Source organism: Trichomycterus rosablanca, chromosome 13 (assembly GCF_030014385.1).
Source record: "Trichomycterus rosablanca isolate fTriRos1 chromosome 13, fTriRos1.hap1, whole genome shotgun sequence".
Lineage (NCBI taxonomy): Eukaryota > Metazoa > Chordata > Actinopteri > Siluriformes > Trichomycteridae > Trichomycterus > Trichomycterus rosablanca.
In genome coordinates, this window is record NC_086000.1 from 18,450,313 (window position 1) to 18,464,870 (window position 14,558).

The window sequence follows — 14,558 nt, forward strand, 5'->3', positions numbered from 1 at the left end:
TAAGGAAAAATATACTTGTATTTATAACAAAAAAGAGCATTTAAGACAGGGGTGCACAACATACGGCCCGCGGGTCAGACACGGCCCGGCAAAACTCGATCCGGCCCGCCAAATGAAGTGCTGATGCATTTTTAAATAAATGATGCTGTCACTTTAAATTCACCGGGTAATTCCATGAACTTGCGACTTAAAAGTAAATTATGTAAATACAAGTTACTTTAGCGGTACCATGTTTGTCCAACCAAGTACAAGTAAAAAAATAAAAGTGGACCTGAAGGGACATACAAGTATTTTTTTTTATTAAACGGGCCATGGCGTTTTCTCATGTCTGCTGTGCTTGCGACCACATTAATCAGTTGGTGTCAGAAAGATGCTGCAGTATCTCCCACTGACCAAGACATTTCCTGTAACTACCTGATTTTATGTAACTGTATTTAGGGCTGGGCGATTTTCACGATGAATTCGGTTAATTGAATGAACGTTTTCACCCGATGTTAGAAATGTGACAATCGCGATTGTTTACACACTTTATATTTTAATTAAAATACTAACATGTCAAGAGGCAGAAACTGACCAGATGATCGCGGAATATAAATCAGGGAAAGTTAGACAGAGGATAAACAGACAGGCAGCAAACGGAAGACAACAAGGATCATACACGGTAATGGTTAGATTCAGAAATAAGGACAGCAAACACGATCTGCAAAACTTCACAACGAGACTCAAACAGAAGAGTTTAAATAAGATGCGCATGGAACTGAACACAGCTGAACTGAATCAAAACTCCGGAGACGGTGAGCGCGATCAGGATTGGCTGACCCTGGACATGTGATAGTCACGTGACAGTCCGGTAACGCATGGGAATTGTAGTCCATATTGTAAGACGCAGAACGTGCCCCCTCCATCCACCCCCCAGTCACAAGAGGACAAAATCAAAGATGAGCTGACAGCTTACTTGATGTCCCCTAGTGTAGATACTGATACAGACTCTTTAAATTATTGTTAATTATTGTTATATTGTTATTGTATAACAGTACGGGCCAGTGATAGCTCAGTGGTTAAGGTACTGGACTAGTAAACAGAAGGTTGCCGGTTCAAGCCCCGCCACCACCAAGTTACCACTGTTGGGTCCCTGAGCAAGGCCCTTAACCCTCAATTGCTCATTGTGTTCCGCTCACTGTGTAAGTCGCTTTGGATAAAAGTGTCTGCTAAATGCTGAAAATGTAAATGTATTGTTATAAAGTTTGAGTTCCTTGAAAGGATAATTAGGTGGTGCTGTTACTATTTTTGCACTTCTGCAGTCTTTTAAATTAAAAATTGTCAATTGCATTATACAAAAAAATAAATAAAACGCAATCGTAATCGAGAATCGATAATACATTTGAAAGTAATCAAGATTTTTTTTTTTTTGCAATATCACCCAGCCCTAACTGTATTACAAATTCAAGTGGACAGGTCTGTAAAAATGAAATTTGTGGCCCTCTGGTTTAGGTGTTTATGTGAAATCGGCCCTTGGTAAAAAGAAGTTGTGCACCCCTGATTTAAGACATTAGAAAGGTTAGGTAAGGGGTGGTTTAAGGTCTGGCACGGATTAATTCTATTTACATTATTTCTTATGGGAAAAATAGGTTTAACTAACGAACATTTTAACTTAAGAACAACCCTTCAGAACCAATTAAATTTGTAAGTCAAGGGTCGACTGTATATAAACTTTGGTTCCAAATTTGGGAACCACTAAACTGCTTGTAACCCGATATAGCAAATTAGCAAGTCAGCAATAGTATTTTCGTGTGTATGAAAATGCTGTCAGCTCAGTCTGCAACACATAAAATACCTATTATTTCTACAGATTCATTGTTATGGGCCTGTAAGATAAAATAAAACAAGTTTATTAGACGCTGCTATTTAAAAATGTATTAAAGAGTCTGTAGCTTTAAAAGTGGGCTTCTGTCAGAGGGAGGAGAATGTAACGGCTACATGGCGACCTGTGAATACTGACACGCTGCTGTAGCGCTTTCTAATTCGAATATTACATTTATCATTTCAGCATATTCTACAGTGAGAATTAAAGATGGATTTGGTGGCTAAATTATTTGCACAGAACAGAAAAGCAGCGCTGTGTATGACTGGAACAGCGGTGGCTTTGCTCGGACTGGCTCTGGGTTGCAGATACATGCGCAGACAGAGAAAGTTAACTCAGGTCGGAGTTGTTTCTCAGCTGTTGCTTCATCCGCTAAAATCTGGAAAAGCGCTGCCTGTCAATTCAGCTGAGTGTCTTAAAATGGGACTAAAGTGTGGAGAGCTTCAGGATCGGTGAGTATTCTTCAAAACAACCAGTCAAATAAATATGGACACCAGCTATCACCGCCTACTCTCCCAATCTACCCTTACAACCTGTAGTTTCCAATAGTGCTAGGCCCAGTCAAACATCTAGCATAGACTTTACACACTAATACATTTTCAAAAGTGAATAAGTGCAATATGTAAGCTCAAATACACAAGACAAAGTACAGAACACATAAACTATAACAAGCTTTGACAATAAGCACTTTTATATGTGAGATTTTTAAACAATATAAGGCAGCCAAGAGGTCAAGTAGTGCAGGGTTTTTCAAACTTTTTTTCAAGTGACTAAGATGTTGTCTATGATTTTTACTGCGACCCAGGCAACACAAACAATGCATCAAAACGAAAACAAAGCGAAAAATACTTCATTAATCAAAATTGTGGCAATCTGGTCCAACTGTGGTTTACAAGATGTGACGTAAAGCCTTTACAAGGGGCTGTTTGTGTACAAGTTTATTTTGTGTTTGTGCCTGTAATAATTGTATTTAATTGTTATTATTTTTCTCTACAACCCATTTTTTTGACTCGTGACTAGGGTTACCGACTTTCAGAACTGGAAATAAGGAACACCCTGGGCTGGAGGGTTGGCAGAAAGCTTAGGGTGGGATGGCGGGTGTTTACCTGAGCGGGAGCGGAGGGTTGGCGGTTAGGGTTGCACCTATGAAAAATATAACCGGTTTTACACAGTCATAAGAACATTATCAAAATGTTTTATTTAGGCGGTTTAACATTGATTATTTTCATTCTTTATAAAAATAAATCAGAACCATATTTTCGGCAAAATAACATGCATAAAGAACATCATGTAAAAAAAATTTTCTCAATAGTGCAAACAACATTTTTACATAATCCATCTTCACACTGACGTGCAGCCCTGGTTCTGGACTGCGTTGCTTAGGGGGGCAGTGAGAAAATCTCGGGGGGCAATGCCCACCCCAGCGCTCCCATAGCGCCGGCCCTGCTTGTGTTACTTTAGTTTCACCCTAAGCCGGATTCGAACCTTGGGCAGAAAAATATATGCGCTGCGCTCTGCCCACTGCGCTACTCAAACAGCGAATTAATAGACAGGTTGTTATGCTGATATGCCTGCGCACACACGGCGTTACGAAGACTAAATCTGAACACTACTTAAAATCATAACCTAACGCTTTCTAATTCCCACGGTAGCAGCAGTTTCCTTCTGTTTCATACATATCGCTCTGTCTCAGTCGAACCTGCAGCATTTCTCTCCCACTGATAAACACAAAAGCGCATCCTGTATCAGTTCAATACGGAACACCACATTTAGTTTCCAAATAAGGAACGATTCTGTATTTTACGGGACAATTGGAAACCCAGAATTTGAAAAACCCTGAAGTAGTGGGTGCAAAAGTACATTTTACATTAGTACATATTAGTACTTAAAGTAATGTAATTTCCATCACCAGTATGTAAGCTACAGAATATGATAGTTGCAAAAATCTCTGACAGTGAGCACCTCCTTATGTGAGATTTTAACGCAACATAAGGCAACTAACAGAGGCCCAAAAAGGTCAAGTAATGGGGGCAAAATATAAAGTTATATAAATTACCAAAACTAGAAAAACAATCTCAAAGGTCATGGATAATCAGCATCAGCAAAGAAAGAAGGTCCAAGTCAAATCTCAATACTCAATCACAAAATAGCAACATAATTAAACTATGACCCATTCCCATTGAATTATGTATACCATCAGCTGCAGGTATCTTAAATTGTTTGCAAGGCTGCCATTGTTACAACCTTTCGTATCAGTAGTCGGTGTGCAAAGATTTAGAATCTGAGATGAACTTTTAAAAAATGGTCAATTTGGTCAAACACTTCTTACTATGATTTCCACATCTGGATTGATTTACGTTTGCAGAATGCTAAACAACAGATTTTATCCACAATATCTGGGGGTGTCCATAATGATTGGCTAGCCATCTTTTAGTCTAAATATTTTTATTGATTGTACAGGACCGGGAGTACTATAGAGGATATATTGCAAGATATAATACAGGATCATAATGCCCCCATATATACTGGAAAAATCATTTAGGAGTGGTTTAACAAACCACAGAATGAGATTAAGCCCTTTCCATGCCCTGTTGAATCAACAGATTTAAACAACAGTGAATCTTTATAGAAAGTTCTAGAGTGCGGACTATGAATTATGAATGAAAGCGTTATCTTATTCCTTCCTCAATAAACTGAGGGCTTTTTTTCTTGAAGAATGTGCCAACATTCCACCACAAACCAAAACAGCTTTTGTAAATCCACAGTCCAGGTGTCACATGGAAAGAAAATATTTTCAATGATTTTACAGATTTTCTTAATTTCTACTTGTAAATATAAATAGATCTGACAGACCTATTTGTGTCCTTGCAGTCATTGGCTGGTTATCACTGAAGATGGCCACATGGTGACAGGAAGACAGGAGCCTCGTCTAGTTCTGGTGTCTCTGACTTGCGAGGGCAGTCAGCTCTGCCTAAATGCTCCTGATATGGAAGAGCTACGGGTACCCCTTTACCAGCCTGCAAATCCCATTTTCAAATGCAGGTACTTAAAAATGTTGCAAAATAGCTCATGGACAAGTACTTTAAACTGCTATCGCAAATGGTTCAATTGGGAAAAAAATCTAATGTTTATTGGTTAGACAAAAGTATTTTGACACCTCACCATGAGCTTGCTGGACATCCCATTTCAAAAACAAATGGTATTAAACTATACTGACCTCAATGTGATTTTTTTAAAGCTATTACAACAGCCACTTTTCTGTGAAGGCTTCTCACAAGACTTTGAAGTCTATCTATGGGAATTTGTACCAAGTCAGTAAAAGAGCATTTGTATAGCTAGGCACTGATGTTGGTCAAGAAAGCCTTAATTAATGTTCCAGTTTATTACAATGCTGTTGAGTGGGGCTGAGGTCAGGGCTCTGTGCAGACCACTAAAGTTTTTTTAGATGAAGCTTTTGTTCATGTGTCTGTAGATCTTGCTTTGTGCATAGGGGCACAGTCATTCTGGAACAGGAAGGGTCCTTTCTTAAACTGTTGCTGCAAAGTTAAAGGCGTATAATTTCCTTGATATTGATTTATTACACCTGTTACCATTAGTTGTAGCTGAAACATTCAATAATTACAGAGAGTACAATACTTTTGTACATATTGTGTATTTAAGTAACCAGCAGTGTGCTTGTAGGGTGTTTAGTTCAGACACAGAAGGCAGAGACTGTGGGGATGAAGTATCTAACTGGCTCAATCGATATTTGGCAGCAGGCAAGACTTTTCGTTTAGTGCACTTTGAACCCCACCTGAAGGCTCGGGAGGCTCAGAAAGGCTTTCCAAAGGATGAAAAGGTATGACCTGGAAATACTATATAATAGATTTGTCTAGCTAGACATGTCCTGGCTAAACATTTAAGCCCCAAAAAAAGCCCATTGTAAGGGAATGTTTTGGGAATAGGGGTAAGGAAGAAACCCTAATTCATTTCAAATGTTATGTTAACAGATTCTAGATCAATGCACATATCAGTGTAATATGAATCTAAAATTTGAAGGTTGGGTGGAAGATTTGAAGTTATTTAAAAACAACTAACTGGGCCGCTCAGGTGGCGCAGCGGTAAAGCATTGTTCACCAGAGCTGAGATCTCGAATACATCGTATCGAATTTCGGCTCTGCCTGCCGGCTGAGGCTGAGCAGCCACATGAACAACGATTGGCCTGTTGTTCAGATAGGGGCGGGACTAAGCCGGATGGGGAGTCTCTCTCAGACTTAGGAGCAGGGACCAGCATTAGTGAGAGGATGATTGACGGGCAGAAATTGGATGCACTAAAGTGTGAGAAAAGGGGAAAAAAACAACTAACTAACTAACTAAAAAAAACTGTTTTGAACATATGCCTCTTCCTGACACAGATTAATGAGAAAGCTGTGTCCTAGTCCTTAGACCAAAAACTAGTCATAAAATCTCAAAATAGTACTATTAAGTAAGAACTGCTTAGACATTCTGTGGATATAAATACCTAGTACATTTTTTGTATAAAACTTGTTGTTTATCTGTGTGATTATGTACAAAGAATCCAAAGCTTTTGAAGTTGTTAAGGATAAGGGCATCTGGTAAATGCTCTAAGTGTAAATCAAAATGGCACTTTTAAGTAAATTACAATAACATCTCTCGTCTACATTCCTTTGCTCAGCTGTTTACTGAGGCACTACTTACTGACAAATTGAAAACAGAACAAGATGCATCAAAAAGTAGCGAGATACATCAAAGAATGCATTATTCCCACCATTATCATTTATATTTTGAATATTTGTGCTGCTAATACATATCTTTGTGTTGTGATGACCTAGGTGGCTTATCCGGATGCTGCTCCTGTCATGTTGATGTCTGAGGCTTCTGTGAATGACCTTAGCAGCAGACTTGACCGCGACATTTCTGTTCGTCAGTTCCGGCCCAGTATTGTGGTCAGCAACTGTGAGCCTTTCAGTGAGGTATGATCAGTTTATTCCAGATGCTTAGGTTTCTTCCCACATCTCCAAAGATGTGCAGTCAGGCCAATTGGAGCTACAAAATTGCCCTAAGTTTGTGTGCGTGTGTGTGATGGACGGGCGACCTGTCTGGGGTGTTTTTTTACCTTTTATTTAATGAATCTGACGCGCTGCAACCCTGACCAGAATAAAGCAGCTGTAAAACAGACAATAAATGAGTGAATGTTAATGCTTTGCAAATTTCTGGATTTCTGCAAAAATGATAGACTATGGTCTGTTTGAAGTCATAATGATAGAAAAAAAGCAAATGCATTCTTAAAACTACATAGCTGTATGTTTAATGATGTTATTGAAGAAAATGATTTATTGTTTACATCATAGACAAATGGGTAGATATGAAAATTATTGCATGTTCACCCAGTGTCCATATTGGTCTCCACCTTTCAAAAACATGTAGATGATAAATAGTCTTCATTAGTGACTAAAAGTGTGAGTGTGGAATTGTTTTGCTGCCCTGTTTCCACTGTTATCAGGTGGCATTTACCTCACTGCAACCATGCCAAGGATAAAACAGCTAGTAAAAATGATCAAATTAATAAACGAGAGGTTCCAAATGTTACAGTAAATAGGATGTGATGATGAATACAATGTGGAATGGTGCCAGCTAAAGATTAACAGGGTGCTCAGGTCGTGCATCGACTAATTATGCTAGCCCACAATTGCTGATACCTGGATTTAGTTCTTAGTGGTGGTATTGACTGGGTGTCTACACAGACATGATTGATTATGTCTATGACGGGAGGGAAAGTTTGGGGGTGTTGGTTATGGCCAAAGCACTGCAATGGGCACTATTGCCTTGTGACCAGTTTTTTCCTGCTGGAACTGGAACTGTCACGCCCCTGATCAAGGTAAAGCAGTTTATGATAATAAAATGAAATGAAAAAAGACAGAAAGGGAATCATCAAAATAGATAGCCCTAAAATGTTGTTTTTATTAATGAAGAAAAACCAGAAATAAAAAAAAGAAAAAACACAATATAACATTATACTGCATGTCAAGTCTTAAAAAGATCAAACTGGATCTCTTACAAAGCTGCTGTAACATTGTTCTGAGGCTAGATGAAACACTATCATTGTACTATCAGTCAGCTATAAAGTGGTAGTGCTGATAAAAATGGTTAATAAATATAAAAGGTTTACATACACATTTGCCGGCTTGACAATTAAGTATTTAAACAAGATGTAGAATGTGTTTGCTTATGGGTTTGATGTTGTTTAAACTATATTTTATTCAATTGTGGTCAAAAGTTTAACACATACAGGTAAATCAGTGTCACAAGTCTTGATATTTGAATGATTTTTACTATTGTACTATAAAAAAAAAATCGTGTGAGCGAGGTTCAAGCACGTCTACTCCATCCTCTCTATGATTGTACTATATACTTTATTTCACAACCTACTGTGTCACAAATACACATCCAGCAACTTGCATTATTAATTTGTTGGTGTCAAAAATTCTAAGCGAACTAACTTAGCTTTACATCCAAAGATCATACAATTTACAATCATACAAGTACAAAATTAATGGAACAGAATTTTTTGCCATGAAGCAGCTTAAACACAGGTGTCACTTTCCACAGTCAAGCAAGATTTACATGACCTTAGCAGCAGCCATACAGGAAATAAGGGGTCAGTAATCCAAGGTTTTGCCGCATCCAATATTTTTGTCAGAAGAAGCAAAGGTTAAAATAATGCTAGTCTACATAGAAATAAATGTTAGATGTGCTGCATGTTCTTTTTTCTTTTCTGACCCAGCACATATTGCCATATTTCTTAGAAAGATGTGTAAAAAGTAATTGTATGTAAGTGATAGTAAAGTTTTGACCACAGTTTTTAAGAGATCATTATATGTTTAGGTTTTTGAAATGTATTTGTGTCTTTTTTTATTTTGTTTTATTTTATTTTTGAATAGGACACATGGGAGCATGTACAGATTGGAGAAGTAGAGATGCAGCGAGTCATGGGCTGTGGAAGGTATTCATTCATGCTATACTCTCATTCATGATTAGACGCTTGCATTATTTGTGATCATTCTGTCTGGTGTGTGTTTATCCTGCAGGTGTGTTTTTACCACTGTTGATCCTGAAACTGGAGTCATAACCAGGAAGGAGCCACTGGATACTCTTAGAACGTACGTTTCTCAAATTAGTACACAAATGAAATCTGATAGAAATGGTTTGGGTTTGTGTGCATTTTTTGAAAGTTTGATTTCGTTTTCAATACTTAACATGCAAAAAACATGTAAGAGTTATACAACCCCTGGCAAAAATTATGGAATCACCACTCTTGGAAGATGTTCTTTCAATTGTTTAATTTTGTAGAAAAAAAAGAAATCACAGACATGCCACAAAACTATCATTTCTCAAACTGTCAACCCTCTGGCATTAAGAAACAATAAAAAAAGAAACAAATATAATAGTTGTGGTCAGTCACAATTGCTTTTTTTTTTAGATCAAGTAGAGGAAAAAAATATGGAATCATTCAAATCTGAGGAAAAAATTATGGAATCATTAGAAAACATTGCACCATTATTACTTTGTTGCACCACCTCTGGCTTTTATAATGGTTTAAACTCTCTGAGGCATGGAGTTAACTAATGACAAACAGTATTCTTCATCAATCTGCCTTCAACTGTCTCTTGCTGTTGCCAGATCAGCTTTGCAGGTTGGAACCTTGTCATTGACCATTTTCTTCAATTTCCACCAGAGATTTTCAAATGGATTGAGATCCGGACTATTTGCAGGCCATGCCATTGACATTATATGTTTTCTTGAAGGAAAGTTTTCACGTCCTTTGCCCTATGGCAAGATGCATTATCATCTTGAAAAATGAAGTCATCATCACCAAACATCCTTTCAACTGATGGAATAAGAAAAGCGTCCAAAATTTCAATGTGGACTTTGGCATTTATTGAAGACCATCTCCCCTGTGCCTTTACCCGACATGCAGGCCCATATCATCAACAACTGTGGAAATTAACATGTTTTCTTTAGGCAGTTATCTTCATAAATTTCATTGGACAGACACCAAACAAAAGTTCCAGCATCATCACCTTGCCCAATGCAGATTCGCGATTCATCACTGAAGATCACTTTTATCCAGTCACCCACAGTCCACGATTGCTTTTCTTTAGCCTACTTTAACCTTGTTCTTTTCTTTTTAGGTGTTAATTATGGCTTTTGTTTGGCTTTTCTGTATGTAAATCCCATTTCTTTTAGGTGATTTCTTACAGTTCAGTTACAGACGTTGACTCCACTTTCCGGCCACTTGTTTCTCATTTGTTTTGTTGTGCATTTTCTGTTTTCAAGACATATTGCTTTGTTTTCTATCTTGATGCTTTGATGATACTGGGAACAACCAACATCTTTTGCGACATTCCACAATGATTTATCTTCTTGAAGGAGTTTTATAATCCTCTCATTTGTTTCAACTGACATATCTTGTGTTGGAACCATGATTCATGACAATCTGCTTTGTGCAACAGCTCTCCGAGGTGTGAGCACTCTTTTTAAACTGAAGAATAATTAGCAAATCTAATCTGCTGCAGATGTTTTGTTTTTAAACTGCAAATTACAGAGTGATTCCATAATTTTTTCCTCAGATTTGAGTGATTCCATATTTTTTTCCTCTACTTGATCTAAAAAAAGCAATTGTGACTGACCACAACTATTATATTTGTTTCTTTTTTTTTATTGTTTCGTAATGCCAGAAGGTGGACATTTTGAAAAATGATAGTTTTGTGGCATGTCTGTGATTTATTTGTTTTCTACAAAATTAAACAATTGACAGAACATCTTCCAAGAGTGGTGATTCCATAATTTTTGCCAGGGGTTGTACTTCTGGCATTGACACTGTGGCTCATGGCTGACAGTGGGATTTCTTCAGCATGTATGCTGTCTTGGTGGCACACTTTCTCCTTGTTAATCAGTGACATATTGTTGGCTACATTGAACTTATGATACTTGGGTTTTGGTTTAATTATCTCTTGAAGAGAACGATTTGGTGGCAGGTTATGATCATAAAGCTTTCTAAAAGCCTTTTCAATTGCATGTTCTCATACATGCCATTTCACTGCGCTGCATGTACTTACCAAATTATTTTAATGATATCATTTTGTGTCTGGTGTGTATGAGTTGCATAAGGCACTGGAAGTTCACAGTTTTATTTTTGGCCTTTTGCTTTTTACTGTGTAGTTATCGACTAACCGACCCTGCTCAGAAAACTGCACCAATACTTGGACAGTACTACACGGTCAAGAAAACTGGAGCCCTCCATGTTGGTGATCCCATTTACTTCATTCATTACTGAGACAAAACAAGGTGGATACATTAAAATCCAAGTCAATCACAAATACAATAATAATTTGTTTAAAGGTGCATGAAATGCATCCATCATAAGATGCTAGCTATAAAGTGTTTTCTATTTGAAAGCACTAATGATTGAGGTGGAGTTAAGGATTCTTGGGAACATGTCTGTGACGTGATTAACAGATTTAATGTAACCCATTAAGTGTGGTATTTTAAAACCTTGTCAAATGCATTTACTTTTGCAGCTGTATTGCAAAAACAAATCACTGTTTGCTGACCAGATTTCCACATTTGTTAAAATTCTACTGCTTTGCAAAATTGTGAAATCTCAGTTACCAAATATAGACCACATATTAAAAACAAGGCTTTTAATTCATAATAAGAAATACAATGTAACTATAATTATCACAGTTTAAATCATTATTAGGATAGAATCAACTGAACAGTTGCACCCCGAAGGCACTGGTCAGGTATCTACATAATTATCCATAGGCCATTGCTGCTGGCCCATACCGATCAATAACTCAAATGACTTCTACAGAAGTGTCCTCCCTATAGCTATTTATAGACTGCCTTTTGGTAATGTATTGGGATTTCTTTGGGCAGACATTATTTTTCTTTTTATATTGGATGGTTAAAGGTTAAGGAAAGCAGGTTTCCCCAAATACTTGCTTTCAAAATTAGCAAATTTCTTTAACAAGACAAGATGTTTTTGCACACAGAATGTTGCTGTTTGTTACAATTTATTCCATCATTATTTTCAACATCATTTTCCAGTGGTTGGTTGTCACCATGTGCTGATAATATTACTGTGCCTCTGCAAATCAATCAGTGTTTGGAGCACATCACATAACATTTGTAACTTAGGTTATTGGCTCAAACATGCTCATGAACCAGATTATGTGCCAGTGAGTAAACCCCTTAAAATGAATGAAGTCTAATGTTAAACAGTCTCTGGTTATTATAATACCTCAGTGGTCTCCTCATTTATTAGCTGGACAGTCAATCGGTTAACATTTAATAGTACTTTATGTAATACTTGTATTTTATGTAATGCTTTGCAGGTAATTGCTAGGCCAGTGCTAGGTGTACCTGGTATTCAAAACAATACAGTATTTTTAAACATTAAAATGATTATGTATGTCTGCATAAAAGTTTAGTCTACAACTAAATTATGATAATAATTATTGGCATCTTTTATGACACATGATTTATATAGGAAAACTTAAATTACACCACAAGCTTTTCATTAATGTCTTTACCACATTTGGATGGTGTAAATGCATTTCAATTCAGCATTAAAATTCTTTGATTACCTTGCAGTTAATATTACTTACATGATATTTTGATACCATTGATCGTACAGTTGAAAGATCTCTTTTCTCTTGATTAAAAATACATTAAAATTTGCTTTGTTACTAAACTGACTGAATATTTGTATTTATTACAGAAATTGTAATAGAGGATTTTAGCTACCAGTATAACAGTATCCTGTCATCTTCATTTCTAGATCATAGAAAACATATCTATTTTTTTATTTCTGATTAGATGTTGTTCAGTTATTTACTGTGAGTATTTTTAAAAGCTTTTTTAATATTATTATTTAATAATTATTATTTATTATTATTTCATATTAATAATAGTAATTATAAGCATAAACACTTTTTGAAATATAGATTTGAACAGAGAAACTGCTACTGCGGTTGAGGCACAAAAGAGAAGGAATGAAGTTATTAATAAAGTTAAGATGAATAAAGGTAACTTTTTATAGAGGAATATGTAATAGTATTGTGAATGGTATATAATTTGTGGCATTTCTAGTGAATCACAGATTTCTTAACTATTATGTGCTTTTCCTTTAATAACTGGACAGATGGCTGAAGCTTGTGTTTGTTGCTTGTTTGGACTAAGCAAACATGCCATGCTTATCCCATCGCTCTTACTGGAAAAGTGAATGCCAGAGCTGCTGTGTGTAGTACCTTGTCTAGACCTGGTCCACTGTTCATTTTGTCAGGGTAACGACAATAATGTCTTGGCTTGCAGTAGGAAAGTAGTTTATTTTAAGTTGATAAAGTTACCTAGGATTATTTTAAGCATTAAGTTTAGGTTATTGGTAAAGAGGAAAAGCTTTCTACAGCAAGCTTAAACAATATGCATTATCGTTGTGTAACCTGTGCGTCCATATGATCATAAAAGCTGCTGCAGATCCAATCCAGTGAATGCTCAATGTTCAAAATGAAACAGAGAACATATTCATGCTGTATCATTATTAGTAGTAATTTGATTCAAATAGCTGTTTTGCAGTTGAGATATTCTTTGTTTAAATGTCTTATTTAGGAGTAACAACCTTAGGCTGGCGCACTGCCCTTCTGTGATAAACAAGACAAATATGAAGATATACTAAGCTGCTAAAGTTGGTAGGGATTGTGAATTTTTATTTTTTGTATACTTGAAACATAACAATACAGTGCTGTGGCATAGCTTCTGCAGGAAACAAATCAATTCTGACTAATGATAACCCTGCATTTTGTTTTGATGATGGACAATTTGCAGCTCATCGGTTAAGGTACCAGACTAGTAATCGGAAGGTTGCTAGTTTAATCTCCTTATAATTACATTTAAATTAGATTAAAGCTTGTTTTCTAGCTAACAGTAGTTAAATCGCTTTAAAACAAAAACTCATTTACAGTATTTTGTTTGGTTATCTTGATTGTATTTGTGTTTTTAATATCTTTGTCCATAGTGCCACCAGTAGTAGTTCGTAGTTCAAGTAGTTCATAGAAATGCCAACATGATTCTGTTCTAGATTTGATGCATGTGATTGTGCCATATTTTTCACATTTTTACTTTAAAATAATTTGGTGTAAAGCTGTTTGTACACATGAATACTCCTCAGTGTACAACGACAGTGATCTACTGTACACTTGATCAACAATGCAATAAAACCATACTTGCAGTTTTGGATGACCAGTGCCACCTAGTGTTCATGTATTTAATTTTCAGTAAACGTTTAATTTTGCTTAAAAAAACTACCCAGTTTCATGATACGACTGGTATGACAGCTTGGTCTATGGTTGGTTTAAACTGGGCAGTGCTGGTTTCATGCTGGATTAAGTGAGGATTGGTTTATGATGGAAGACAGGAAGGACACAATTGACCCAGCTTGTTCTGGTACTCTCATCTTCCAGCTTGGTTTGCATTCGTTCTAGGATTACTCAACAGGATATTACTAGCATGTGAGACAAGTGCATTGGTCCTGTAATTGTTACAGAGCAAGTCGCCAATACCCACACTTTCCTTACAGACCTTATGCAGCTTGTTCAGAGTCATCTCTCCACCAAACATGTTTAATTGCTATGTA

At 36.6% G+C, this 14,558-nt stretch overlaps 1 protein-coding gene across 1 annotated transcript; it reads left to right on the forward strand.

The window, feature by feature from the left end:
* The first annotated feature begins 1,972 nt into the window (after positions 1 to 1,972).
* marc1 (mitochondrial amidoxime reducing component 1) lies at positions 1,973 to 12,620 on the forward strand. The gene is made up of 7 exons (XM_063007122.1): positions 1,973 to 2,313; positions 4,733 to 4,903; positions 5,543 to 5,699; positions 6,694 to 6,834; positions 8,803 to 8,864; positions 8,950 to 9,021; positions 11,084 to 12,620. Exons 1-7 carry the CDS (start codon positions 2,072 to 2,074, stop codon positions 11,196 to 11,198), a joined length of 960 nt encoding a protein of 319 aa, XP_062863192.1. The 5' UTR covers positions 1,973 to 2,071; the 3' UTR covers positions 11,199 to 12,620.
* Positions 12,621 to 14,558: the final 1,938 nt, after the last annotated feature.

Bases quoted from the DNA above. Each gene is read 5' to 3' on its own strand.
- marc1 (XM_063007122.1), top strand. From the start codon at position 2,072: ATGGATTTGGTGGCTAAATTATTTGCACAGAACAGAAAAGCAGCGCTG. The intron at 4,904-5,542 runs GTACTTAAAAAT...GTGTGCTTGTAG, and splicing joins AATCCCATTTTCAAATGCAG to GGTGTTTAGTTCAGACACAG. The intron at 8,865-8,949 runs GTATTCATTCAT...TTTATCCTGCAG, and splicing joins CGAGTCATGGGCTGTGGAAG to GTGTGTTTTTACCACTGTTG.